The sequence below is a fragment of the Scardinius erythrophthalmus genome (assembly GCF_964197995.2).
Source record: "Scardinius erythrophthalmus genome assembly, chromosome: 3".
NCBI classification, from domain to species: domain Eukaryota; kingdom Metazoa; phylum Chordata; class Actinopteri; order Cypriniformes; family Leuciscidae; genus Scardinius; species Scardinius erythrophthalmus.
In genome coordinates this window covers 17,826,844-17,850,459 of record NC_138223.1, presented here as the reverse complement: position 1 = coordinate 17,850,459, position 23,616 = coordinate 17,826,844, and the positions used below count along the sequence as shown (strand labels likewise).

The window sequence follows — 23,616 nt, the reverse complement described above, 5'->3', positions numbered from 1 at the left end:
GGCCTGGTTTCACAGAAAGGGCTTAGATTAAGCCAGGATTAGGGTTCTGTTTAATTAGGACATTTCAGTAGATTTTATAAACATGCCTTACAAACATTGCTGGTGTAAATATTGAGACAAAACAATGGCACTGATATATTTTAAGATATGTCAGTGCAAGTTGCTTTCATTTAAAACAGCTCAAACATACAAACATTTAGTCTGGGACTAGACTGAAGCCTTGTCTGTGAAACCGGGTGTGAGATTTACTACCAAGTATGTTTACACAAGCATTGTGTGTTGAGTTTTTTTACTCAGTTTTTCCTCAGTTTTAACACAAGTATCGGTGAGGCTTCCAGCTAAACAAGATAAGCAAATAAAATAATCAATATACAAATACAATTATGCAAAGGAATGTGAATAGGAAAGGGTCAGGATATGTTTAATAAATAAGTGGCAGGGGATTCTACCAAACCTAAAAAATATAGGTTACCTCTGAAAAAAATGTTCCATGTTCCATAAGCAAATGTAACCTGTTTTGTCCCGTCTCAATATTATTATTAATAATAATAATAATTAATTATATTTCACTCTGACATATTCTCACACTTCAATGTACACTGTTATTATTCACCAGTTCTAATACATTTGTTATGTATTTTATTATTTTATCTTCGAGTTCGAATTGGTGTTTTTTATTATTTTATTCTTATTCTTTAATTATTGATTATTGCAAACAAGTACTGCTGTGCTGTTGTAGGTTGTTGATCGTACAGTACACAATTCAGAGGCGGTTCTTTCACAAATATGGCACGCCATATATATATGGGGCTTTTCTTTTCTAATACTTACGGTAAACCAAGTTCAGTGCCAAGTAAACCACTATTTCAGGCGGTTGTTTTCTAATATATACGGTAATGTTTCTCCCTCCATCGGCGGCCCGCTATACCGTCTTTCAGCCAACGGTGTCGCTGCGCCTCCACTTTCCACGCGAGGACGTTCACACAGCCCTGAATGAAAAAGACGGAGCTTTGTGCCCGAAACTAAAAAAAACACCCAAACCCGAACCCGAACCCGACTCATGAATTAAAACAACGACTTGTCTGTGAGGTAATGACCGGGGAATTGTTTGAAAGCGGTTGTGAGGCGGCTGGGGTCGCTCGAGGGAGTTTAATTCACACAGTTTGTGTGGCATGATGAAGTTGGTGGTCGCTGTTTGCCTCGCTGAGTGAACTTATACTGAGAAAACAAGTAAACAATTCAGATTTCCTACCGTCTAAAGTTGGGATAACGACCGCAGTGGAGTAGTGTCGAGTGAGAGATATGGGATAAATGCTTTTGGGGTAGCAGGAACCGGCGGGTTGTGATTGTAATAGGTAAATGTGAGTGTTGGCTGGATGTTTGTTGAATAGTTTGAGGCCTGGAGCTGACGGCTAGGCCATTAGCCGCTCAAAGAGCTCTTTTGCTCTCTGTGGTGCTTTTATACGATACCGTACTATCCGAGTAGTGTGGTTATGTCTGAACGTGCATAACATGTGGAGACTCTTATCAGGAGAGCTTTAAATGTCTAGATAGTAATGCGTTTTAGAGTAAAAGCGCGGTTGCGGAGCGGGTCTCGTTAGCTCTCAGGCTAGTGTTGCTATTAGCTTCATTAGCTTCGTGATTTTATTCAGAATTTTACCGCAAACTGTCGTCTGTAAGGTTTCCGTGTCATTCCACGGTTTTAGGGGGCTTAACTACACGACCAGAGTGCAGGAGGGTGACGTGCATAAGGTGTATTTGAGTGTTTTTGTAGTGGTGTGGTGGGTTTGTGTGCTGAACTTTAGTGTTGTTGCCTATAGAGGCCAGTAGAGGACCGTCTGTCTGTCTGGAGAAGGATGATGGAGTTCCCGCAACAGCCTCAACAGCAACGACCAGCGGGGGACGGAAAGATCACCTACCCACTGGGTGTCAAAGAGATCACTGATAAGATCAGCAACGATGAAGTCGTCAAACGACTCAAGGTAAGAGCCAAAGTGTTGACAAATGCAATCAAATCACTAAAATGAATATATTTAGTTCATTTTATATTCTATGTAATTAAAAGCATATTAAATGTTTTATTGGAAAACAGTTGCACATACTTTAACTATTAAGCTGTTAAGTAACGTTATGTAAAGTTTTTAATGTCCCCTACCCAAGAAGACTTGGAATAATTGAGAAGATTGGACTACCATGTCTATACTGTATTGATGAAATTGCCACATGATTTCCTGGATGAAACATACAGCTGTGAGCCTAGTTTAGTTCTAGTTAGATGCTTTTGATTCATAAAGGGTGAATGTAAGTGTACGGATGTTAGTGCTCTAATAATGTTTGCAATATGCGACCATTATATTCCTATTGCCCATGTTATGAGCTACGGCTTTGAGTTTGAGCTATAGAGGATTGGTAACTTATTTTGATCAGACTTGCACCTTGGAGACTTTCTTGCTTGACATGATAAAACTGTGAAAAATAGTTGGATTGAAAAGGGAGTCAAGCTGTATCTAGTGAATGTTATTAGAGACATGGAGGTGGGCACTTTTGATTTGGGCAATTAAGCAAATAATGTCATGCTGCTATTATCATTGCATAATACATATTGGACCAACAAGTTTAACCAAATAAGATCCCCAAGGATTTGGGTTTGAGAGCATTTTAATTACAACCCCTAAAACACAGTGCAGTTTAGCCACAGAGACCAATTGATTTAATGCTGGACTTTTTTTGACCCTTTAACCAGAAAGCAGCCACAAAGATCAAGAAATGCATCCAGTTTTTTTTAAAGAACTTTTAAATTTATCAGATTTTATCTGTAATAACTAGGGGTGCAACGGTACAGATAGCCCACGGTACGGTTCGTACCTCGGTTTTTGGGCCACGGTCTCGGTTCGGTTTCGGTACATGTTTTGTGCAGAAAGAGACTGCTATTTCATTATGAGCATAAACAGAATGTCACAGTAGGTAGAACATCAATGTATGGAATAAATTAACACTCTAGTCTGTACTGAACAACACTAAGTAATACACGCTCTTCAACTATCACTTATATGAAATACAAAATGTAAACAAACACACTTCAAAATATTCAAGTGGATCCCAATTCCAAACCTTGATAACTGGTATATGAAGTGATCAATGTGAAAGAAAAAGTGCACTTTTACCTTTAACAAACATAAATTAACTTGTGCTTTGAATGAAAAAAAAGCAGAGCAAAATAATATATAAAAAAAAATACTGCATTCAGGATACAAAGTGCAATGTTATTTACTCATCCACTATTGAGAGATTCTTGTGCAAAAAGATAAGTCTATCAACACTGTCTGGTGCAAGGCAAGACCGGTTGGCACTAACGATGTCCCCAGCAGTGGAGAAAATTCTCAACTTTTCAGAATGCTGCAAGCGCACCGTAGGTCACGTGACAAGAACCAACCAGAGCGCAGCTGATGGTTGCTTTAGCAACGACAGACGCATCCGGAGCGCAACCGCCCTAGCGCTTTGGAAAAAGGAGAACGCGCGCCTACCGTTTTCTACGCGTTTTTAGGCGCGATATGTGAACGGCGCCTAAAGCAAAAACTAAAAGGATCAGCGCGAACTCAATGGCAAAACCGAAGTCCCGCGGGACACGAGGGTAGCTAGATTGTCCCGTGCAGGCAGGGCTGACCGAACGGTCCGGTATTTTATCGTGTACCGTTGCATCCCTAGTAATAACACACTGCACATATTATTAATTTTACACAGGCTAAAATGAATGTAATCATATTACCTTCAAAATGAAGGTAATAGCTTTTTCAGATATTACCTTTCATGTAGTTTGTAATGTAGCTGTTTGTGAATGTAAAAGGTCTGCCTAGTTTCAAATATTAAAGGGCACAACCATTGAAGTTATCGTCTTGCAAAAGAAAGAACTGAATTTGAACTGCCTGAAACGAGTCGTCAGTAATTCCAGCCTGGACGAGTTTGGTTTGCGTTGTCGACTAGACATGTTGAGAAAATGCTGTTTTCTGTGCTGCGAAAGCAAATCCATTTTTCATTTGACAAAACTAAATAAAAACTTGCTGTTTAGAAACATCCTGCTCAAGTCAGATGTTTATTGTTGACTGAAGATGTTGATAGAGTTGGTTGGTTGAGTTAACTATTTTTTGACATATGGGCAGTACCAGTATGATGCAGCTGCTGAGATAGTTAACTTTAGACTATAACTTTATATAGTGATTTGTTTATATATCCAAAATAAAAAATAAAAACAGGATTTGGATAGGCCAGCAATTGTTTCTAAGCACATTCAAAATGTTTCAAGTGCAGTTAAAAAAATATCAAATTAACATTTAAATGTAACAATATGAAAAAAAGTGCATTCTGACACATTACATTTTACACTCTGCAACTGGGCTAAATTATTCAAGTGTTTCACAAGTTTTTAGCTAAGCACACAAGCCTATCAAATGGTTTCTGGTTTAAGAGATGCTCTTTCGGATGGGGATCTAGTTGCTGGAACAACTAAAGGGGTGGTATAATGCTCTTTTCACAAGATGTAAAATAAGTCTCTGATGTCCCCAGAGTGTGTGAAGATTTAGCTCAAAATACCCCACAGAATTTTCATATAGCATGTTAAAGTTGTCACTTTTTGAGGGTGAGCGAAAACGCACCGTTTTTATGTCTGTCCCTTTAAATGCAAATGAGCTGCTGCTCCCAGCACAGAGTGTGGAGCTTCAAGAGCTCGTTTTGTTTTCAATTAGAAGTTAAATATTCACTTTTTTATGGTATCATTTGCAGGGGAAGAGAAGCTATTTTATCGCATTGCATGATCATTTTATGTTTTCACTGACGTTTTTTGAATTCAGTTGTTTACAATGCATTTCATGATATCAGGCTGGGTTATCTCACCTAAATGTATGCTCATTCTATGCATATGTTTTTACAATAGGGTAATTTTATTTATAAATACAATAAAATAAGAATACAAATGTAATAAAGAGTGCTTTAAGGTTTTTAGGTAGGTCTAACAGTTTCCAGGTATGGGAATACTGTAGAAATTGAATAAAATTAAATGTTTCATTGTATAAATTAAATACAGATTAATTCTCTCTATCTTTTGTTCTTTGATTAACATTATGAGTTTATTAGCTATGTTCATATCACAGGTATATTAGGCTGCTGTCACTTTAAGAGCTAATGCATGGATCCAGTATATTGATACACATGCTGTGTCTTTCTCCACTGTTTTTTTACCTTCACATAAGACATCACTGACTGTGTTTATGTGAATACTCTCCATGATGGGCAGTTTGACAAATTTTTTTGCATTTCTGACCATTTAAGCACAATAAGCTGCGAAAAAGCACTCAGTTTGGTACTCGCGAGCAGTTTGAGAGGCAGCTTTATGTATGCGTGCTCTGGGCATGAGCGTGCAGAAAATCGTCTCTCAGAGAGTACTACTGAATGCTTTAAAATTGTTGAATGTTTTAATTGACGAGTCCTGCATATGGTCAATTTTAGTAACAATGCAACACTGGCCCGATTGGGCAGGTGACAATTCTGTCCCGAAACACGAGCGAAAGTCTTGTATCGCAGCATGCAGCTTCCTAGTACAGACTCTGTGGTGATGTGAAGCCATGTGTGCATTGTGAAAGAGAGAGAAGACTTGGTGGTGCTGAATCACTCTCGTTCTTTGTGAAATTATATCTCATAGAAAGTTTTTAAATGACTAATTTGATCTGATAATCTGTGTGCATTAATTTTTATATAGACATTTAAACAACATTAAAAACTTGATTTTAACCACAGGAGGTCTTTAATTGTTTTTAATTAAAGGTACAATATGTAAGAATTTATCAAAATATCCAAAAAACACTTGCATAGTGTTATATATTTTTCAATTATGTACATTGTCTTAAATGTTTCCAAGAATTTGTAAATTCAGAGAAATTCACAATTTTAAATAGTGCCCGTCACTTGTCGTCTGTCAATGACGTAATATCCGCGTTATCCCTTGTTTCCGCTAGTACTGCCATAGTAACCATGGCGACAGATGTGGACAACTGCGTGATGTTTAGCGGCACGCTGTTGTTGTTTCGTTCAAACATTTACAAATAAATGTGTCTGTGTGAGTTTTCCTGAATTGTTTGAATTAGAAATTAAAATGTAATGCAGTGTTATAACATTGTTGTGCTTCCTCATCCTTAAATTCTGGAAAGAGTTTGTGTGCATTAGATTTAAGTGTTAAATTGATTTCAATTCAATTCAAGTGCAACAGAGCCTCCTCTTGTAGAGACTGTCTCTAAAATGCTTTTCAATCATACATTTCGACTTGTGTTATTGTCTCTTAATGTGTTGTATTATTACAAACCATTATGGCAGTGCAAATGGTTGGTTTATCTATGGATACATTTTCATCCCATCAGTTTGATTTAGGCCATTACCTATACTCTTCAAGCTCTCCACTCTACCAACAAAGATTTTGTGGAAATTAACACTGTACCCTCGTAGAGGTTTTCCTGTTCATTGTAAACATGAAATAGGTCAGGTCAGGTCCTCAAAAAAAATCACTGACAGGGGAAATAAATGGGAACCATTTAACCCCTCCCCCCCGACACACACATTTGCCAGATCAAAAACACAGCTTCATGAAGCAGAAAGACAAATCCACACGTAGTTGTACGTTACTACATGTATTTACTATAGTAATGACAGTTAATTATGCATAATTACAAGTTACTAACCTTAACCATAGCTCTATAGTGAGTACATGTAGTTAAATATTTAATATTAAAGTTGAGTGTAAGCCTTTTTCTCTCTCTCACATGTCCTTGGAGAACTAACTAAAGAACTGCAGGCTCTTTGTAGAAATCACCTCATATACATTTCCTGAGATTCTTTTACTCTAACTTTGCATAATATTCTCTTAATAAATGTGCAAAAATGGCTCAAATTGTGATTGTTGGGGAGAGTTTGAGAGTGGTTTGGAGTGACTGCTGGGCTTCCTGGTTTTGCCACTGTGCTGTTTGTGTTTTGAGTCTGAAGCTCAACTCAGCACTGGCTGCCCTTCCCCCACTCCACCAAGCACACACTCTCTCTCACACACACACAGGCACCAGAGAGAGGTAGAAAGTAGGCAACATAATTCATCCTGGGTCCTAGACCTAGAAGGGTTTAGTGCTCTGCTTATGAAAAATGATATCTGCAGGGAAGAGTGCAAGCATGCGAAAACTCGCTGGCTATCTCAATGAAAAAAAAAAAAAGATTTTCCTACTGATTAGCATATTTATCTGTAGCAAAGTATGACTATTCCTGTAATGCAACTGGTAATAAATATTGAGTAACTTGTGTGTATGGGGAAAAAAATGACTAGTCAGTTTGTATGTTTTCTTAGCTGCTATTTATTTTGAAACCTAATGATAATAGGCCCAATTGAAAGCGACCGTGAATAATTGGGTGACCAGATCGCAAAACAGAATATAAAGCTTAAATTTATGGGCTCACGTACCTCTCTCATTCAACATGAATTCAAATGTTTCCATGGCTGAAATGTAACATTTAATTGCTAACTATTATTTATTTTGTAAACAAAGCTTTGTGCTTCAGGTTTCCTGGGACATGTAAAATTAGTTAAAAATGCCCGTCTCTCCAAGTATGTGTTGTAAACAATTGAGGAAGAAAATAGATGTGTCATTATATTGGAGCCGTGCATTCGTCTTAAGGTGAAAGCAACCTGATATACCAACAGTTGTTTGTCACCAATGTTAATCAAACAACAAAAAAGAAAGAGAAAATCTCTTTTGTAGCTTTAACAAAGATAAATTGTATTAAATAAATATTTATATTAATTATATTTCATTTATACAGTCAAGACTATGCAGTGTTATATTATCTTTGATTATGTCCACAATACAGATTTACGTGAAAAACAAAACACTGCGTATTTAATTTTTATCTTTATTCTATTGTATTTATATTTGCTTGTAATTTATTATTTTCTATGCAGATGCACTAACCTACAATATCATCCTAGAATGATTAATTCTTTACAAGTAGAGCTATTCAAATCATCTGGTGAATTTTTCAATATCGTGCAGCCCTACAAAATACTGAATATCAGCCGATAATGATACTGATCCTGATCCCGATCCAATATCAGTGTTGTTTTTTCTTGATCATTGTAGAATGTCTATACCGATGTGTGTGTGAAACTGATAATCAATCATTTATGTGTTAAACACAATCCACTAAATACCAGGGTTGTCGCTAGACCTATTTTACAGAGGCTTTAGACCCCCCCTAAAATATTTATTAGCTCCAAAATAAATCACAATATCAGTCAATAATAGGGGTGCTCCGACTGATCGGCCGATAATCGATTTGGGAAGTTTGATAGGCGGTCCGCACACTGGGTATCGTTCAAAAATTGATACTGATACCTTGATTAACAAGATTACATAACACATTATCTCAGAAAAACTTTGGTTCCCTTTCAAGGCGGTCACTTCGACATTACGTCACTGACGTATATGGGAACTCCCTTCCTCCTCATTTTCACTGAAATCTTATAGGCTAACGCCAGCTGGAGACAGCTGGCCAATTGACGCAAAACATGCAAATGCTGACCGGACCGCGGGCAGTATAAATAGCATGGGCGCGGCAATAACGTCAGCAGGGCCTGAATTTCATTTTGGAAAATGGGGGGGAAATCCCCCCTTAGGTGATTCTTATGGGGGGGAATTTTTAATTTGAGGGGGGAGTTTAGACTTTTTTTTTAATTACATTTATCTCGCCTAAATGTATGCTTAGCCTACTCATTGCATTTTTACAATGGGGTCATTTTGTTCTTAAGAATTTACACAACTCAAGGAAGCTTGATTTCAATCTTTGAATTAAATTGAAAAAAGTAGCACAAATAAATACAATAGAATAAAGATATCAATAAAGAGAAATAAAGAGAAAAGTTTTTGCTTAGGTCTAAAACTAGTAGGCTATTCAGAAATACTACAGAGACTGAATAAAGTAGCCTAATCAAATGTAAAATAACACTGGGTAGTATTTTAGTCCTGACTAAATTAAATTCATAGGCTATTAATCCTGATTCCTTAAAATGAAAGCTATGTTTTGTTGTTTTGACAAACAAATTAATGACAGACACATATGGCTGCTGTCCCTTTAAGAGCTAGTGCACGGATCCTGTTTTCATTATACGGTCACGTGAGATTTATGCTTATTTAAGACATAACCGACTGTGTTTAGATTAGAGGATACTCTCCAAGACCGAAATTGACATCATTTTCTTATGTTTTTGACTGTTAAAGCGATTTATAATCCACGAAAAATAACTTTTGTTACCCGCGAGCTGTTTGTGAGGCTGCTTTACTCTATGTATGTGTGCAGAGAAAAAAGCATCTCTCAGACAGCGCGCAAGTACCGAAGAGTTTAAAATCGCGTGACTGTTTAAACTGGTGAGACTTGAAAAGACGTGCAAATGGTAAACTTTAGTTACTCGTGATGCAATGCTGGCCCGATCGACTCCCGAAACGCGAGAGTGTATTTCCGCCGCCTGCTGCGCGCTTAACGATTGCATTGTGCAACCCATTTTGAGAGACGCGAGATAGAAGACGCAGCGCCGCTGAATCACTCACGCTGTTTGTGAAATTGCGTCTCGCAGACAGTTTTAAAATGACTGATTTGATTTTCCATCTGCGTGGATTAATTTACTAATACAACCTGAACCTACATGCTAAAGTGAATCAATGTTTGCGGGAATTTCCCGCATTATAAATGGGAGACCTGCGGGAATGATAAAAAATATGCGCAATACCCGCAATCCCGCACCGAAATTCAAGCCCTGGTCAGAATCTCTTTCTTCACGCTAGAAGTCTTATCTGAAGTCATCGTGGAAGTTGCAATAGAGGTTACTCATTATGTTTCCTCCCCGCATCCGATGGCTGCTAACTTTCATGCCAGATATGTGCGGGTCCTATCGACTCGCTCTACCCTACAAGGATCAACCGAGGCCGCACTCACGACGGCGGGCATGTGCCGGACAGTGCGCGCCCTCAGGGGAATAAACTCGGGCATCAGCGGAGACGAGGCCCACTGCCGCCAGCAGGCCGCTGGTGGGCCCTCTCCCGCCCTAAGACGAGTTGACGCCGCCCGTCGCCACTCCGGTGACCGGTCCTTTTCGCGGGCTCGCTAGAAGGACTCGACGCGAGAGGCTCTGTCGATAAGGATACTTAGCCCGGTACGTTATCTCAGCCAGGCTACTTCAAGAAAGACGCCGTCTTCCACGGCGTCCTTTGGTAGTCGTGCGCAAGACGCGCGTCTAGAGAGACGAGGCAAAGCCCATGGCTCCGTGTCCAAAAAGAAAAAAGGGAAGTACGGATGTTATGAGTCTCTAGCATAGAGGTCTCTAGCCGCCTCGCTCTGACAATGGAAAGTGCACAGCCACACAATCCGGTGAGTGTTGTTTACCCCTAGTCAGTCTTGACTACGGGGTTGCGCAGTCGTTACCGCTTATGCTGTTGACGCTGGGCCTACGTAACATTACATTTTGATGTGCTTATTTCACTACGTATTCACAGTTGTTGTCGCTACGCCACTGACGCTGTGTTTATGTACTCACTGCACACTGATATGTGCTATGTTTGTGCCCTGTATCCTTCAGTGCAACTGGCCATTCAACTACGTATCCACAGTTGTTGTCGCTACGCCACTGACGCTGTGTTTATGTACTCACTGCACACTGATATGTGCTATGATTTGTGCCGTTATATATTGCCCTGTATCCTTAAGTGCAAATGGCTATTCTGATTACAACATATTCACAGTAGTTGTGCAACGCAAATGATGCTGTGTGTGTACCGCACTCTGTTATGTGTTCATGATTTATGCCGCCATAAATTGCCCTGTATCCTTCAGTGCAACTGGCTATTCTGATTCAACTATGTATTCACCGTTGTTGTGCGATGCCACTGACGCTGTGTTTATGTACACTGATGTGTGTGTTATGCTTATGCCACGACATTGCCCTGTATCCTTCAGTGCAACTGGCTATTTTGATTACTACGTAGTCACAGTTGTTGTGTGATTCAACTGACTCTGTGTTACGTACACACGACACTACACACTGTTATGTGTTCGGATTTATGCCACTATATATTGCCCTGTATTTTTCAGCGCAAATGGCTATTCTGATTACTACACAGTACGTATTCACAGTTGTTGCGCGATGCAACTGACGCAGTGTTTACGTACACACTACACACTGATATGTGTTATGAATTTTGCCGTTGTATATTGCCCTGTATCCTTCAGTGCAATGGCTATTCTGATTACTACACAGTACGTATTCGCAGTTGTTGCGCGATGCAACTAACTTTGTGTTACGTACACACTACACACTGTGTGTTTGGATTTATGCCACTATATATTGCCCTGTATTTTTCAGCGCAAATGGCTATTCTGACTACTACGTATTTACAGTTGTTGCGCAATGCAACTGACGCTGTGTTTATGTACACACTACACACTGATATGTGTTATGAATTTTGCCGTTGTATATTGCCCTGTATCCTTCAGTGCAATGGCTATTCTGTTTACTACACAGTACGTATTCGCAGTTGTTGCGCGGTGCAACTGACTCTGTTATGTACACACTACACACTGTGTGTTTGGATTTATGCCACTATATATTGCCCTGTATCCTTCAGTGCAATGGCTATTCTGACTACTACGTATTCACAGTTGTTGCGCGATGCAACTGACGCAGTGTTTACGTACACACTACACACTGATATGTGTTATGAATTTTGCCGTTGTATATTGCCCTGTATCCTTCAGTGCAATGGCTATTCTGTTTACTACACAGTACGTATTCGCAGTTGTTGCGCGATGCAACTAACTTTGTGTTACGTACACACTACACACTGCGTGTTTGGATTTATGCCACTATATATTGCCCTGTATTTTTCAGCGCAAATGGCTATTCTGACTACTACGTATTTACAGTTGTTGCGCAATGCAACTGACGCTGTGTTTATGCACACACTACACACTGATATGTGTTATGAATTTTGCCGTTGTATATTGCCCTGTATCCTTCAGTGCAATGGCTATTCTGTTTACTACACAGTACGTATTCGCAGTTGTTGCGCGGTGCAACTGACTCTGTTATGTACACACTACACACTGCGTGTTTGGATTTATGCCACTATATATTGCCCTGTATCCTTCAGTGCAATGGCTATTCTGATTACTACACAGTTCATATTCGCAGTTGTTGCCCGATGCAACCGACGCTGTGTTTACGTACACACTATGTGTGTTATGATTTTGCCGTTATATATTGCCCTGTATCCTTCAGTGCAAATGGCTATTCTGATTACTACATATTCACAGTTGTTATGCGATGCAACTGACGCTGTGTACACACTACGCACTGATATGTTACGATTACGCCGTTATATATTGCCCTGTTCCTTCAGTGCAACTGGCTACTCTTATTGTGTATTCACAGTTGTTGTGCGCTGCCACTGACGCTGTGTTATGTACATTGATATGTGTCTATGGTTTATGCCGTTATATATTGCCCTGTATCCTCAGTGCAACCGGCTATTCTGATTAACTACGTATTCACAGTCGATGTCGCTATGCTTCTGACGCTGTGTTTTGTACACATCAATGTAACTATGCTATCACGTTGCCCTGTATCCTTCAGGGCAACTAGCTATCCTATCTAACTGTGCATAGTCACAGTCGTCGCTACGGCGACTTGCGCTTCATCTGTGTACACACTGAAGCGTTATGCTGTTATGTTGCCCTCAACGTAACTGACCATTGTGTTTGAACTGCGCATATTCATGCAGTTTCGGTCGCTTCGACTAGCGCTGCATTATACACACAGATGTTTTAAATGTGCACACTGATGTGTTATGCTGTTATGTTGCCCTCTATCCTTCAGTGCAACAACCAGCTGTCCTATCTAACTGTGCATATTCACAGTTCTATCGCTACGGCGACTACACTGCACTTATGTACAAGGATGTGTTTTTGCTATTTTGTTGCCCTGTTCCTTCAGTGCAAAACTAGCTATCCTAATCTACCGTGCATATTCACAGTTTCTGGATGTATGTATGTGCACGGATGTGTTATGCTGTAATGCTGCCCTGTTTCCTTCAGTGCAGCTAGCCATCCTGATCTAACCGTGCATCTCAGCTACGGTGACTTACGCTGCGTTATGTACATACATGGATGCGCTATTCTTACGCACTTGTGTTATGCTGTCATGTTGCCCTGTATCTTAGTGCGACTAGCTATCCCAGTCGAACTGTGCATATTCACAGTCTCTGTCGACCTGCGACCTGCGCTGCATTATTGCACATGGATGTGTTCATGCTGCGGTGTTGCCCCGTATCCTTCAGTGCCTCCTACTGCGTATAGTTGGCGCTACAGCGACCGATGCTGTTACGTACATGTGCTACGCTGTTATGTTGCCCCGTTTCCTTCAGTGCAACTGGCTATTCTGTACTAACTCGTATACTCACAGTTCTAGCTACGGCTACGACTGTGTTTGTGTACTTCTGAGGTGCTATGCTATTATGGAAGGCTATTATCTAACTGCGTATATTCACAGTTGTTGTCGCTTCGGCCACTGGCACTGTGTTTATGTACATTCAGTTATGTGTTAATTTGCACTTCGGTACATCGGCTTTAGAACATTGGCTATGTTCTACAAGGCAGTGTCAGTTTCCTCGTGACCCCCTTACTGGCCTATCATCCCCGGTTCACGGACCTGAGAGAGTTATGGGGCTCCCCCATGACTATCCCCCTCAGATGATTGGCACCCCAGCCCCAAGGTGTGGAACCTTCTTGTGTGTCTGCTGCTGGGTCCTTAGTTGAACAAGACACTTCACACTAATAAGTGCTGAGAGATCTCCTTGAGAATGACCTTCCACCTGCTCTCGCCCCAGCGAAGCACTTGGAGACCTACGCTCATTCTACATGAATGATGTTGCATTGTCTCGGACCTAGTGACTGCAGCGTCACTCTCCGTCCAATACCAGGCTGCGTTCCAGTTGCTTACACCGTTCAGAGCACAGATTGATCCCTGCCCGCCTTCTGCTGAGCCGTCAGCCTCACATGATGCTGATACTCAGAGTGCTGTTGGCCCTGTAAGGGCTTTGCGGATGTACGTGGACCACTAGGCAGCAGTCTGACTAGCTGTTTGTGTGCTTGGTGGATGGTACTAGGGACTGAGACTTTCTCACTGAATTTGACGCTTTTCAATCTGGCTTAATGCCCACGGGATTTAGGTATGCTGGCTGTCTTCTCAGAACACGTTCGCCAGGGTTTCAAGTTTTATGCACTGCCTATAGCGTCGTGGGTTGGTGAGTTTTATTAATGTACTCATGAACTGTTACCACCAGCTGTACAGTAGTCTGCATTATCCAGAGTTACCATTGCTGCTAACTCTGTGTTATGACTATAATGTATATAATGACTATACATAGCTGTTTCCGCATTACACAGTAGTTTTCAATGTACTGTTAACTCTGTGTATGGCTATAAGGTTATGCAGCTGTCACCGCTTTGCCGTTGACACTGTGTTAACTCTTATGCTGAGTGCTTATGGTGTTGTGCTGCCCTGTCCAGTGCAGCCTTCGCTTCATTGCATTGGATTTGCAACTGGGTAGGTCGGAACAGACGTTTCTTACTCTAGTTTCGCCTATCAGTTCGAGTGCTCCTAGCGGCGCTGCTGGCTTAGAACTGTTGTCTCTCGTGGGAGTGTAGCTTGACCCCGTTCAGGGCTTATCTTCACTGCGCTCACGGCGGGATTCTATACAGTTCCCATATACGTCAGTGACGTAATGTCGAAGTGACCGCCTTGAAAGGGAACGTCTCCGGTTACTATTGTAACCTCGGTTCCCTGAGAGGCGGGAACGAGACATTACGTCAGCCGCCGTGCTCGCCGTTTGATCAGCTGTGCTAGCGTTCAGTCTTGATTCTGACGTTATTGCCGCGCCCATGCTATTTATACTGCCCGCGGTCCGGTCAGCATTTGCATGTTTTGCGTCAATTGGCCAGCTGTCTCCAGCTGGCGTTAGCCTATAAGATTTCAGTGAAAATGAGGAGGAAGGGAGTTCCCATATACGTCAGTGACGTAATGTCTCGTTCCCGCCTCTCAGGGAACCGAGGTTACAATAGTAACCGGAGACGTTTTATTTTTTCAGCGCTGGCATGGAAACCAGGAGAAACATTGTGCCATGAATGAACTAGTTATAGGCTTTAAGTCCACAGATCAGCAACATTCACCATGGATTAAATGTAGTAACACTAACTGTAACCATGGAAGTTTGAATATTAAAATGCTCTCAAGTACGTCATCTTTTTTCAGCACTTCAAAATTTAAATATTATCATATTTAAATTTTATTTTTAATGTAATGATCAAAACATTATTTGTTTACCTTCAAAGATTACCCCCATTTATAAAACAAAGTTTCAAGATGTAGGAAAACTCACACTTATTTAAAAATAATTTTTCTTTTATAAAAAAAAAAAATAAAATAAAAAAAAAAAATATATATATATATATATATATATATATATATATATATATATATATATATATATATATATATATATATATATAATTTATTATTATTATTATTATTATATTTTTTTATGTGTCATGTGACAGATGCAATGAGCGGATAATTTATGAATGACCCATCGCTACTGTGTGCTGGGATAAATGCGCTCGTTGTGTGTGTAGCATTCACATGATGGTATTTTGACCAGTTGAGAACTTGTGAAGAGCATATAAAATGTGTAAAGGAGTCAAAACATCAGCAGGAATCCCTCTGTCAGACTCCCACACACAAACGATCTGCTGCGAGGGGACGAGAAAAAACAGGTATGCTTGAGCATTCTGTCCTTTTTAGGGTCACAGCTTCCTGTTTTTAGTTAGTTTACATGTCTTTGGTCCGTGTTGTGTTCATATATCATTCGAACTGCACCAGAGTTAATTTGGAAGTGGACCAAGACCCATCTTTTCAGCTGTCACGGTCCGCTTGTTTGGTGCGCACCAAGGTTCGGATGGCAGCGTTCACACTTATTCAAATGACCGCACTAACATCGCAATCGCACAAGTGTTCGTTTTAATCGAACCAAACATGCCATGTGTGAACACACCCTAAAAGACAGAGTTCATGCGCACGAAATTGTGTGTAATCAAATGCACACAAATGTATGTACAAAATTACTGTCTTGATGAATATGCATTTAAAACGCAGTCGGTTTTGTCTTAAGTGAATAGTTGAGAAAGTTGTGTAACAGTATATTGGATCCTTGCAGCTCTTAAAGTTACAGTAGCCTAATAATCCTGCTGGTGTCTGCTTTTTTTCTTTGTCTTTTTTTGTAATGACACTCACTGCTCTTGAATGACTAACTTTTGTGACCTTAATTGTAAGGATTAATCTGTATTTCTTACCTCAATACTACTGTTAGACCTACCTGTAAAAAAAAGTACTGTTTGTTATTTGTATCTTTATTATTTGTGCCACTGCTTGTAAATTGTCTTTGTTCTTGTTCTGACTGTTTACTTGCCTTTTTTAAAAATTAAATTCAGAGTTTGCAATAATTGCCCCATTGTAAAAACCAAAAATGCACTGCATGATAAAAAATTTAGGTCAAAATCCCCCCACAATACTGCCCTACATAGACAAAAGACCTTATCTCACTATAGTCTGGAACTGAGAAAAATGACTTTTAAAGATTTTAAGCTGTCCCGCCAAATTAATTATAGGTAGGACACCGGAAATCTGGCAATTAGATGTTATAGTAATGAAAATTAGCTACATAAAATAAATCTTAAGCTCAAACTTGACTTTTGACCACTATTTTAAAGTTACTGTACTCTGCCTTTGTATTGTCAGCAAAAAGTGAGAAGTCATGCCAAGGCAAAAGGCAGTAACTTCCACATTATCAATATTTGGTTGCTGATCACCATTAACAAAATCATTATAGTAACACCTGTATAAAATCTAGTGATCATGGCATTTATTTTGTATGATTTACAATTACTTATAGCCATCTTCTTATTGCTATCCTGTGCTTTGGTTGCATTCTGATGGCATTATTAATACATGACAAAATTCCTCCATAAAGAGTATGGTACCGAGTGGCATAAGACTTGCTAAGCGCGCGTTCAAAATTATCACGATAAAACAGATCCTCACGCACATTCGGCAAAGGTTTATAGCGGTGGATCTGAAAGACGCATACTTTCACATTCAGATAGCCCTCATCACAGGCGCTTCCCGAGATTCATGTTCGAAGGGGTCGCGCTCCTTACGTTCACCAAAAACACAGTGCTTTCCCTTTGAGACTCAGTGAGGAGCGTGTTCTGGACTACCTAGACGACTAATGCAGGTATTGCACAACCAAGAGTCGATCTCCGAATGCAACGTAACAGGGAGGAAAGTAAAGATGGAAAGCTCCTAAAGCTTAGTTCCATATACATTCACAGATAATTTGTTGTTTTGTCGTTAGTGAAAATAAATATTGACCTTGTATTTGAAAAAGCATCCTCATATAAGAAGCAATACTATCATAGTCAGTTCATTCACATTCGGAGATCGACTATTTTTGACTGTCGGTCAAAAATAACCGGCGGACACAGCTACAGTGAGTTGTTCAAAATCGTTCTTTTTAGTAAACTTTGTGTACACAAACAATGTTCTCAACGCTCGAGTTCATGTGTAGAGCCCATGGTGATACTTCGAGCAGTTTCATGTTGTCGAGCCGCCTTGTGTTTTAAAAATAGCTATTTTTGATGCTATCATAGTAGTGCCTCAAGCACTCCCATTCAAAAGGCAGTTTGACCGAAAATGAAAATACAGTCAAACTTAAGTGGCGTTTCCATTCTAATTATGCTTTTAAACGAAAGTTTGCCTCGGGTAGATTAACAAAAAGACCCTAGGTTGCATTTTGGCGAGAGTTACCCTTTAAACTCATACAGTGTGCCTTGTTTAAAATTTTGCTAAAAAGATATGCAGTGTGTAAAAGAAGATGAATTGTGTTTAAAGTTTAGAGGAATTTACCTTTTAGAAAATGTATTTATTTTACAAAATGGTTATTAAATGGTTTGGGATTTTACTTGTGTATAAGAGAAACTTTAAACACCTGTCTAAACACCTGTTTGTCTAATAGCTGGTGGTCAAGACATATATGGACATGGATCAAGACTCAGAGGAGGAAAAGCAGCAGTATTTGGCTCTGGCTCTTCACTTGGCCTCTGAGTTCTTCCTGCGAAACCCCAACAAGGATGTACGGTTACTCGTGGCCTGCTGTCTTGCTGACATCTTCAGGATCTATGCTCCGGAGGCCCCATACACCTCACATGACAAGCTCAAGGTATGAAATGTACTCCTGAAAAGAAAAACATCTCATATATGAATTTCTTAAAGGGGGGGTGAATTACTGTTTCATGCATACTGAGTTTTTTACACTGTTAAAGAGTTGGATTCCCATGCTAAACATGGTCAAAGTTTCAAAAGTTAAGTTGTACGTTTGAAGGAGTATTTTTGTTCCAAAAATTGTCCTTCCGGTTTGTCACAAGTTTCGGAAAGTTTTTTTCGAGTATGGCTCTGTCTTACGTAAGAGAGGGCGGAATTTCCTTATATGGGTCCTAAGGGCACTTCTCCGGTAAGATCGCGGGCGCGCGCGCACTCGTAAAACAGAGCAAGAGATTGAAAGCAGTTCGCCATCAAAGCGCACTGCCCGGCTTTTGGGAAGTCAGTGTCACCAAAGAAGTGTGTTTTTGGTTGCCAGGGCAAGACAACCCTGCACAGATTCCCAAAGAACCCAGCGTTAAGGCACCCGTGGATGGAGTTTGTTTTCCTGAGCATAAACGGAGTTGTGTAAGACAATTGTTCCCTGCATTTCGACGATGATTGTTTTATAAACAAAGCCCAGATCGTCTAATGCTTAAGGATCGAGCAGTCACAATGATAAAGGGTCGCGGTCGTGCGTTGGAACGGTGAGTAAAACTGTTGAACAAATGTCTCTGTGTGTTGTTAGCTCGGCGCGTTAGCACAGCTTTAGCTTCGCCCACACGGCCCGCCCCCAGCCGCTCGTTTTTTTCCGGAAAGACTCGTACAGCCAATCTTTCAATTAAAAATATAATAAAACAAAAGACTTTTTGGAGATATGAAGGATGCAATATTACTCTATAGGTACTCAAGATTAACAGGAGATTGAGTGAAAATGAGCATTTCACCCCCCCTTAATAAACTAAACTCCTGCTTATGACACACACTAAACGTGTATGACTTTAAAACTGATCACAAACTTGCACCTCATGTCAAGCTGACATTTTTTTTTTTATCCTGCACACAATCCCATCACCTATCTGATATTAGCTTTATAGCTCAGGCACACCAATGTCATTAATTTTCACTTTTTTCCCCACATCTAGGAAATTTTTCTCTTCATTACACGGCAGTTGAAGGGATTAGAGGATACTAAGAGCCCTCAGTTCAACAGATATTTTTACTTGCTAGAGGTGAGATTGTTCATTCAATCAATCAGAGTTCATTTATTTATCTTTTCAATTCTGCATTTTGACACATCTTTTTGTGTATGAATATTTTAAATACAATTTTAATGCTTTTCATTTTTATCAGCAACATAGCAGCAATAATTACAAGTTTGTTTTTCATTTAATATTTATCATGTAGTCTGATTGTCATAGCTGAAAATTTTAACTTTGACCTGCACAGAACCTGGCATGGGTGAAGTCCTACAACATCTGTTTTGAATTGGAGGACTGTAATGAGATCTTCATCCAGCTCTTCAAAACCCTCTTTTCTGTCATCAAGTAAGTTTAATTTGAAGTGAGTCTAATCATATCTTCTGTTACGCAACTGGGCTCTTTTTAATCAGGACTTTTCTCTTTCAGTAACAGCCATAATCAGAAGGTGCAGATGCACATGTTGGACCTGATGAGTTCCATCATCATGGAGGGAGATGGAGTGACGCAGGAGCTACTAGACACAATCCTCATCAACCTCATCCCTGCTCACAAAGTAGGCAAATTACTTCTTACATCTTATTTCCAAGTTCAGTCCCAGATAGTGTGTGATTCGACCTCTTTCTGTGCTTTAGAACTTGAATAAGCAGGCATATGACCTGGCCAAGACTCTTCTGAAGAGAACGGTTCAGACCATCGAAACCTGCATCGCCTCAGTGAGTCACACGTTCACCCGTTTGTATTTTGTCCTTTCAGAATTTAGTACAGTTCATTGTTATAATGTGTTCAATTCCCATTGTAAAAAGGCAAAATACTATTTCAGATGTTGTATTAACTTAAAAATCTCTTTCTTTGTAGTTCTTTAATCAGGTGTTGGTGATGGGAAAGTCCTCCGTGAGTGATCTGTCTGAGCATGTATTTGACCTCATTCAGGAGCTCTTTGCAATTGACCCTCTGCTCCTTGTCTCTGTGATGCCACAACTTGAGTTCAAATTGAAGGTGACTAAATGCACATATACTTGTGCACTTGCTTGCATACAAACCTATTTAGTTCAAGAATAAATCTGTTTGTTGTTGTTTGTATAGAGTAATGATGGAGAAGAGAGGTTGGCTGTGGTGAAACTGTTGGCTAAACTCTTTGGAGCAAAAGACTCAGAACTGGCCACTCAGAATCGCCCACTCTGGCAGTGTTTTCTGGGCAGGTGAGGCTACCATTAAAAAAATTGGACTGAAAGACTGATTTGGATTATTTATAATTTGAGTGTTAATTGAATTCAGATTTCCCTTTTTTTTCTCTTTCTCAAAGGTTCAATGACATTCATGTTCCTGTGAGACTGGAATGTGTGAAGTTTGCCAGCCACTGCCTGATGAACCACCCAGATCTTGCCAAGGATCTTACAGGTGTGTTCAGGTTAAATGTGATTTTTGCAGTTTTTCCATCATTTCTCCATTTTAAGCATCGCTTGACTCTTGTGTAACTTGTGATGTTCTATTTGTCACATCAGAATTTCTGAAGGTGAGATCACATGACCCGGAGGAGGCAATCAGACATGATGTCATTGTGACCATCATCAATGCAGGGAAGAAAGACCTGAACCTGGTGAATGATCAACTGTTGGGGTTCGTCAGAGAGAGGATGTTGGACAAGAGGGTGAGAAAGATACAGAGTTACTCTGAAGTACACAAAAAATAGATCTGTGCTCAATTCAAGTTAGGGCTGCATGATACTGGAAAAAACTGATGTTGCAATATTTAGTTTTTCTGCAATATTCATTGCAATATGACAAAAAAATACACATTTTTAATAGAACACTGAAATAGCTATATTTGGAAAGAGTGAATCATTCTAGAATGATTGGGTTGATTATATTAGGGAGTGCATCTGCATAGAGCATTAATTTTAAAAAGCTGAAAAATTACTTTTTACTCTGAAGAATTTTTTTTGTCAACCATCCTTTTAGGACTAAACAATTTGGAAAAACTTGAAAAAACTTTGGGTGTTCACACTTGGGTATACTTTGTCTGAAAAATCTCTTTCATAGGCTACATTCCCACTATATGTGACCCATTTATGACTCATAATTCATATTTTATTGTTATTATTATTAAATAATATTAAGCCAAATAAACTATTGTACTGTAAAAAAAAATCTATTAATTCATAATTGTATAATAATATATATTTTTTTATTATTATCTAATAATTTTGGCGGCTTGGTTATATCTTGGTGGCTTGATTCGTTTACTCTGAACTGAGATGCAGAAACACTGTATCATGAGCTGCACATTTAAAACCTGCATATATTTATTTAAATTAAATCCAATCATTGATTTGACAGTTGCACTCAGCCACATTGCAGTATCAGGTTTTTTTATATATTTCATGGCGCCCCAATTCAAATCCTGCTAGAATATAAATGCAAAGCGAACCCCACATATCCCTCAATTTTAAGCCCTCTGGTTTTGTAAAGTAAATTTGTATGTTTTGATTCAGTGGCGTGTACGTAAAGAAGGAATGATGGGTTTGGCTCAACTGTATAAGAAGTACTGTCTGCACCATGAGGCCGGGAAGGAGACCGCTTTGAAAATCAGCTGGATCAAAGACAAACTCTTACACATCTACTACCAGAACAGCATAGATGACAAGTAGGAGCCACACACACATGTACACACAAATTATTTCATGTGATTCATTGGAAAATTCTCATTAAAACAGTGCAGCATGTCTAAAATGGAAACTTCAGATTCTTAAAGTTTGTTTGTGTATTAGGTTGCTGGTGGAGAAGATCTTTGCACAGTACATGGTTCCTCACAGTCTGGAGACTGAAGAGAAGATGAAGTGTCTGTACTACCTTTATGCCTGTCTGGACACTAACGCAGTCAAGTGAGTCTTAATCGACTGATTCTTGTTTTTCAAAAGCTTTATCAGATTGCCAAGAGAGTCTCTGGTTCTCATCTGACCGTTTTGGGAAGTATCACTGTACTTCTATTAACGGCAATCATCTTACTGATGTGTTCAATTATATCAAGAAGAGTGTCTTTGCTTTTCAGAGCACTGAACGAAATGTGGAAGTGTCAAAATATGCTGAGAGGGCTGGTTCGAGAACTGCTGGACTTACACAAACTGCCTACAGTAAGTTACACAAAAACACTACGGGGCCGTTCACACAGAATGTGTTATTCCATTCCACTGCATTTTTTTTTCCCCCGTTGTTTTTCTATGTAAACACGAGCTAGAAGGAAATATTTGACCATTGTGCTTGCGTCTTCCGTCTTTTGCGCTTTTAAAAACACGATACTCAAGTTAGAAATTGTTTAACTTTTTTAAAAACGTGTCTCAAGATCGTGCTTCCCCCACACAATAAAACACCAGTGTTTCCCATTAATTACCTAGACCCTAGCAGGGGTTTAATGGTTCTTGGTAAATATCAACCCGTGCTGTTCTCCACCCACGATTTGATGGTGCATCTATAATATGGTTTGTTGAAAAAAAAACAAGGCGTGAAACAGACAGACAGAATCATGCCGATGTGTTTTCTGTCGATGGATACGCTCGCATGCGTTTAAGACAGAAACAGCACACATTGCCATATGTGTTTAAAGGTATCACTTGTTTAAGGGATCAACAACAAGGACTGCCCGATGGCCTGGGGCCTGTGTGAAAGATGCTTGGGCCAGTGCTGCATCATCACAAAAGCCAGTCAGTATCTGGTGAGACCACCATTTGCCTCACACAGTGCAACACATCTCCTTCGCATAGAGTTGATAAGGTTGTTGATTGTGGCCTGTGGAATGTTGGTCCGCTCCTCTTCAATGGCTGTGCGAAGTTGCTGGATATTGGCAGGACCTGGAACACGCTGTCGTATGCACCGATCCAGAGCATCCCAAACATGCTCAATGGGTGACATGTCAGGTGAGTGTGCTGACCATGCAAGAACTGGGATGTTTTCAGCTTCCAGGAATTGTGTACAGATCCTTACAACATGGGGCCGTGCATTATCATGCTGCAACATGAGGTGATGGTCGTGGATGAATGGCACAAAAATGGGCCTCAGGATCTCGTCACGGTATCTCTGTGCATTCAAAATTCCATCAATA

At 39.8% G+C, this 23,616-nt stretch overlaps 1 protein-coding gene across 4 annotated transcripts in view; it reads left to right on the top strand.

Moving 5' to 3' along the window:
- Positions 1–931: 931 nt before the first annotated feature.
- The window catches only part of pds5a (PDS5 cohesin associated factor A), a 38,426-nt gene continuing 15,741 nt past the window's right edge, over positions 932–23,616 (top strand). The window contains exons 1-14 of one of the 4 annotated variants that reach the window (XM_081361268.1): positions 932–1,089; positions 1,821–1,982; positions 18,198–18,401; positions 19,465–19,551; positions 19,769–19,866; positions 19,948–20,074; positions 20,154–20,234; positions 20,377–20,517; positions 20,605–20,720; positions 20,825–20,919; positions 21,024–21,169; positions 22,013–22,164; positions 22,289–22,402; positions 22,570–22,651. In XM_081361268.1, the coding sequence (XP_081217394.1) occupies positions 1,857–1,982; positions 18,198–18,401; positions 19,465–19,551; positions 19,769–19,866; positions 19,948–20,074; positions 20,154–20,234; positions 20,377–20,517; positions 20,605–20,720; positions 20,825–20,919; positions 21,024–21,169; positions 22,013–22,164; positions 22,289–22,402; positions 22,570–22,651 (1,569 nt within the window). In that variant the 5' untranslated portion in view covers positions 932–1,089; positions 1,821–1,856. Of the gene's footprint in view, positions 1,231–1,820; positions 1,983–18,197; positions 18,402–19,464; positions 19,552–19,768; positions 19,867–19,947; positions 20,075–20,153; positions 20,235–20,376; positions 20,518–20,604; positions 20,721–20,824; positions 20,920–21,023; positions 21,170–22,012; positions 22,165–22,288; positions 22,403–22,569; positions 22,652–23,616 lie in introns of all 4 variants that reach the window. The other 3 variants (XM_081361266.1, XM_081361269.1, XM_081361267.1) reach the window with 3 other exon arrangements.